This window comes from Elephantulus edwardii, unplaced genomic scaffold, assembly GCF_000299155.1.
Source record: "Elephantulus edwardii isolate Elephantulus edwardi_28Jun2011 unplaced genomic scaffold, EleEdw1.0 scaffold00447, whole genome shotgun sequence".
NCBI classification, from domain to species: Eukaryota; Metazoa; Chordata; class Mammalia; order Macroscelidea; family Macroscelididae; genus Elephantulus; species Elephantulus edwardii.
The window spans coordinates 564,245-570,220 of record NW_006400197.1 but is presented as its reverse complement, the minus strand read 5'-3'; the positions used below and the strand labels follow the sequence as shown (position 1 = coordinate 570,220).

At 40.2% G+C, this 5,976-nt stretch overlaps 1 protein-coding gene across 1 annotated transcript in view; it reads left to right on the top strand.

The window, feature by feature from the left end:
• LOC102851827 (nuclear pore complex protein Nup88-like) overlaps window positions 1-1,675 on the top strand; it is a 2,222-nt gene extending 547 nt beyond the window's left edge. The window contains exon 2 of the mRNA XM_006902766.1: window positions 4-1,675. Coding sequence (XP_006902828.1) covers window positions 4-1,675 — 1,672 coding nt within the window. The remainder of the gene's footprint in view (window positions 1-3) is intronic.
• The last annotated feature ends 4,301 nt before the right edge of the window (window positions 1,676-5,976 follow it).

The following is a 5,976-nucleotide window of genomic DNA, read 5'->3' as shown; positions in this document are numbered from 1 at the left end:
CAGTTCTACCTCTCTGATTCTAAAGCATGCAGCCTGGTATCCAAGTGAAATGCTGGATCCTCACCTAGTGCTGTTAACATCAGATAACGTGATAAGAATTTATTCTCTGCGTGAGCCTCAGACACCTGCCAAGGTGATTGTACTTTCAGAAGCAGAAGAAGAAAGTCTAATACTTAATAAAGGAAGAGCATATACTGCATCACTAGGAGAGACAGCAGTTGCATTTGACTTTGGGCCATTGGCAACAGTTTCGAAAAATGTATTTGGTCAGCAAGGCAAAGATGAAGTAGTTGCATATCCACTGTACATCTTATATGAGAATGGAGAGACTTTCCTCACATACGTTGGTCTGCAACACAGCACTGGGAATATAGGGAAGCTGTTAGGGCCACTGCCCATGCATCCTGAAGCTGAGGACAACTACGGTTACGACACCTGCGCCATCCTCTGCTTGCCCTGTGCCCCCAACATCTTAGTGATCGCTACTGAATCAGGGATGCTCTATCACTCAGTGGTGCTGGAAGGGGAAGAAGAGGATGACCAGACCTCAGAAAAGTCTTGGGATTCCAAGGCTGACCTAGTCCCTTCACTGTATGTGTTTGAGTGTGTGGAACTGGAGCTGGCCCTGAAATTAGCATCTGGAGATGAGGAGCCCTTTGATTCTGACTTTTCTTGTCCAATCAAACTTCACAGAGATTCCAAATGTCCCTCTAGATATCACTGCACTCATGAAGCTGGAGTGCATAGTATTGGCTTAACTTGGATTCATAAACTTCAAAAATTTCTTGCATCAGATGAAGAAGATAAGGGTAGCTTACAGGAACTTTCTACAGATCAGGAGTGCTTTGTGGAACACATCCTTTGTACAAAGCCACTGCCATGCAGGCAGCCGGCTCCGATTCAAGGATTCTGGATTGTTCCTGACATCCTGGGACCCACAATGATCTGCATCACCAGTACCTATGAATGCCTCATAAGGCCTTTATTAAGCACGGTCCACCCAGCATCTCCTCCCCTCCTTTGTACCAGAGAAGATGTTGAAGTGGCAGGGTCTCCCCTTCGCATTCTGGCTGAAACCCCGGATTCATTTGAGAAGCACATTAAAAGCATTTTACAGCGGAGTGTTGCTAACCCAGCATTTTTGAAGTCTTCTGAAAAGGACACAGCCCCTCCTCCAGAGGAGTGTCTTCAGCTCCTTAGCAGAGCCACACAGGTGTTCCGAGAGCAGTACATCCTTAAACAGGACCTGGCAATGGAAGAGATCCAGCGCAGGGTCAAATTACTGTGTGACCAGAAAAATAAACAACTAGAAGATCTTAGTTATTGTCGAGAGGAAAGTAAAAGTCTACGGGAAACGGCTGAGCGCTTAGCTGACAAGTATGAAGAAGCTAAGGAGAAACAGGAAGACATCATGAATAGGATGAAAAAAGTGCTGCACAGTTTTCACTCTCAACTCCCAGTTCTCTCTGATAGTGAAAGGGACATGAAAAAAGAATTACAGTTGATACCTGATCAACTGAGACATCTAGGCAATGCCATTAAACAGGTTATTATGAAAAAGGACTATCAACAGCGGAAGATGGAAAAGGTATTGAGTCCTCAAAAGCCCACCATTACTCTCAGTGCCTACCAGCGAAAGTGCATTCAGTATATCCGAAATCATGTAAACTTCTGACACCACCAGGATTCGATCCACAGCTAACATCAAAGCCAAAGGTGTGAACTCACGTTGTAAACAAGTATTATGTAATTTATAAAGTGGCATTTTGATTGAAAGCTGGTGTATGCATTTATCTTATTTTATACATTTGATAAACTTACTGAATAAATGTTTATATTTAAAACTAAAAAAAAAAAAAAGAAGGGACTCTGAATATTTCACTAGAGTGCCGAGGGGAAAAAAGGGAAGGGAAAGAAAAGCAAAGGGAAGAAATCAAGAAGTTAAGGAGCTGAATAGAAGGTTTCAAAGAGCACCTCAGGAAGACAAAGTAAAGTATTATAATGACATATGCAAAGAGCTGGAGTCAGAAAATCAAAGGGGCCAAACTTGTTCAGCATTTCTTAAGCTCAAGGAACTTAGGAAGAAATTCAAGCCTTGAGTTGCAATACTTAAGGATGCTTTGGGCAGAATACTAAATGAAGTATTAAAATAAGATGGAAAGAATATACAGAGTCATTATACCAAAAGGAATTGGCAGACACAGAAGAATTTTATGGAACAACATATGAGCAGGAGGCTGTGGTGGTGAAGGAAGACATTAAAACTGCTTTGAAATAATTGGCAAAAAATAAGGCCCCAGGAATTGATGGTATACCAGTTGACATATTTCAATTAGCAGATGGTGCTCTAGATGTGCTCACCAAGTTAGCCATGAAATCTGGAGGACAACCACTTGGTCAACTGACTGGAAGAGATCTGTATTTGTTCCCATTCCAAAGAAAGGTGATCCAACAGTGTGGAAATTATAGAACAATATCATTAATATCACATGCAAGTAAGATTCTGCTGAAGATTATCCAAAAACGACTGGGACAGCACATCAAGCAAGAACTACCAGAAGTGCAGGCTGGGTTTAAGAAGGGGTTATGGTAGTAGGGATATTGTAGCTAATGTTAAGTGGATCTTGGCTGAAAACAGGGAATAATACCAGAGGAATGTCTATCTGTGTTTCATTGAATATGCAAAGGCATTTGACTCTGTGGATCACTCTGAGAACAACTCCATGGTACACCACAATAAACAACACATAATATCTAACCATTTGTGACTTTTTTCACCCAATATGTCGTTATTGTTGTTAGGTGCCTCGAGTTGAGCACGACTCATAATCATCCTATGAACAAAAGATGTGAACTTTATTCTATCCTGCAACCATCCTCACATTTCCTTACATACAAGAGCCCATTGCAGCAGTCACTGAGTAATTCCACCTGGTTGAGGGTCTTCCTCTCTTTTGTTGACTTTGCACCCTTTTCAGCATCATGTCCTTCCAAGGAACAGCTCCTCCTAGCAACATTCCCAAAGAATGTGAAGTGAAACCTCATTATTCTTGACTCCAAAGGGTAATCCAGCTGTACCCTCTCCAAGTCATATCTGTTTGTTCAATGGCCGTCCATGGGGTGCCCATGCTCTTTTCCAACACCACAGCTTATAGACCCCATCAGCAACCCTATGAACGAAAGACCTGACCACTTGTATAACTTTCATCATTTCTCCAAGTTCATGGAGTTTCCAGAGGCAAGCTATTTTGAAAGTGGATGCCACTCCTGCTTCCAAGCTTGTTTTAATCAGGAAGCTCCACCAAACACTGTCCACAATGGGTAGCCATTATCGCATTTGATGCATCAGTGTCACAGTGTTTAACATCATAGCAACCACGAGTTACCTCTGTACAGCAAATGGACAGACCAGTTAGAAGAATGTTTGACCAAAAACAATTAAAACCAGGCCTGAGGGCAACAGATTAAAATCACCCACCTTTGACTTGGTAGTATAACTTTCTATCCAGCAGGTCCACTGAGCTCTCTCTTCTGTTGGTGTTATATCATTGGCAAATTATTTTCCCAGACTGTAGGTTCTCTTTCTACTTATGTAGAGAAGTCTTCTCATGTACATAAGAATTTAATCCTTAGGAGGTAACAATTATCTTTTTTATCCTCTGCTAATTGTGCATTTCCAATAATACTTCACACTTTATTTATGCTGTTGTTGTTGTTGGGTGCTCTTAAGTCTTAAGTGGCCCATACCTAATCCTTCAGCAGATTTTAAGAGGCAGTTAATTACATGGGAGGAGATTACCCATCCTTCTCCCATGGAGCAGCTGGTGGATTCGAACTACATGTCTTCAGGGTTGCAGCTTATCTTCTTACCACTAGGCCACCAACATTCTCTATAGATTATTGTTGTTGTTATGTGCCATCAAGTTGCCTGTGACTCATAGTGACCCTATGCACAATACCTCTGAACTCTCCACTATGCTGAGCCAATCTCACTGTCTTTAACACACATGCACCCATTACCCCAGTTACTATGTCAATCCATCACTTCCAGAATCTTTCTCTGCTGCGCTGTCCCTCCACCCTTCCAAACACGATGACTTTCTCCAAGGACTGGTCCCTCGTGGGCATATGTTCAAAGAATGTGAGACAGAGCTTCAAAATCCTTGCCTCCGAGGAGCAACTTGGTTTCACCCTTTCCAGTACAGAACTGTTTGTTCTATTGGTGGTCCAAGATATGTTCAGTACTCTTCTCTAGCACTGCAATGCAAAGATATTGATTCTTCTTTTGTCATCTTTAGTTATCCAGCTCTAGGACTCCTAAATGTGCCTTGATTTTTCTTTCACAATATTTATAGATTTAGGTTTTAGGCCTGGGGTCTTGATTCATCTTGAGTTAGTTTTTGTTTAAGGAATGAGTTTCAATTTTCTTCAAATAGATATGCAGTTTTGCAAGCACTGTTTGTTAAATAGGCTGTTTTAATGAATTTCATCTGTTCATGTTCTTATTGTGTGTGCTGTTGAGTTGCTTGCGACTCATAGTTACCCTATGTACAACAGCCCTAAACCTTGCTCTGTCCTATGCCAATCTAATTGTCTCTGACATAACTACCCCAATTACCCTAGTCACTGAATCAATCCATCTTGAAGGTCATCCTCTCTTGTGCTCTCCCTCCACCCTCCCAAGTGTGACGTCCCTCTCCAAGGACTGGTCCGTTTTTGCAACATGTGCAAAGTATATCAGACGAATCTTCAGAATCCTTGCCTCCAAGGAGTAGCCTGGTCTAACTCTCTCCTGGATGAGCCTGTTTGTTCTCTAAGCAGTCCATGGTAAATTCAATACTCTTTTTCAACACCACAGCTGAAAGGCATCAATTCTTCTTCTGTCATCCCTAGTCATTGTCCAGCTTTCTGATGCATAGCAAATGATTGCAAAAACCATGGCCTTTATCATAGATGAATTATTTCTGGGTTCTTTATTGTTGCTTTATCAGTACCATACCTTGCATACCATGTGCAATTCTGACTTGATCATGTTATATGACCTTGATAGATGTGGTGGTGGATTTTATTGCTTAGGGGTTTTTTGAGACTTTTTGCATCTATGTTCATGAGTGGTGTCTTTGCCAGGTTTTGTCATGTTGCTTCGTAGAATGAATTCAAGAGTATCCCATCATTTTTTAATATTCTGAAATAATGGTAGAATTGATGTCATCTCTTTTCTGAATGTTTGCTAGAATTCAATAGTGAAGTCATCTGGACAAGGACTTTTACAGTTGGGAGTGTTTTTTTATGATATGTTAAATTTCTTGTCTCTTGATTGATCTGTTACATTTTCTACTTCTGCCTGTATTAGTTTACATAAAAAGTGAGTTTCTAAAAAATTTGTCCATTTCCTGATAATTTTAAAATTTGTTCTCATTCTCCATACTGTGCTATTATTTTCCTGTTAACGGCAGTTGGTTTTGTTATGACATAACCCATTTCATTTGTGTTCTTTGCATCTTCCTCTTTTCCTTTGTTAGATTTGCTAGTGGCATGCCAATTTTTCAATCTTTTCTAAGAGCTAACTTCTAGTTTTCTTGATTCTTTCTGTGGTTTTTCTTGGTTTTCCTACACTTATTTGTGCTGCTTCTTTATTATTTCCTTTCTTCTGTTGACTGTAGACTTTGCTTGCTCTTCTTTTTCCAAATGCTTCCGATATTGAGTTAAGGTGTCAATTTGATTATTTTCTTCTTCTTCTTTGATTTGTGTGTTTATTGCTATGTATTGTTCTCTGAACACTGCTCTGGCTGTGCCCCACATACTTGTTTTCATTAATTTAATTTGTTTCAAGGAATTTTAATTTTATTTTTTCAACTTATTTAATTGGTAGTGTTTAAGGCAGAATATTAAATGATCCAGAAGTATTAAAAGAAGATGGAAAGAATATATACTGAGTCACTGTAACGAAAAGAATTGGCAGACACAGAAGAATTT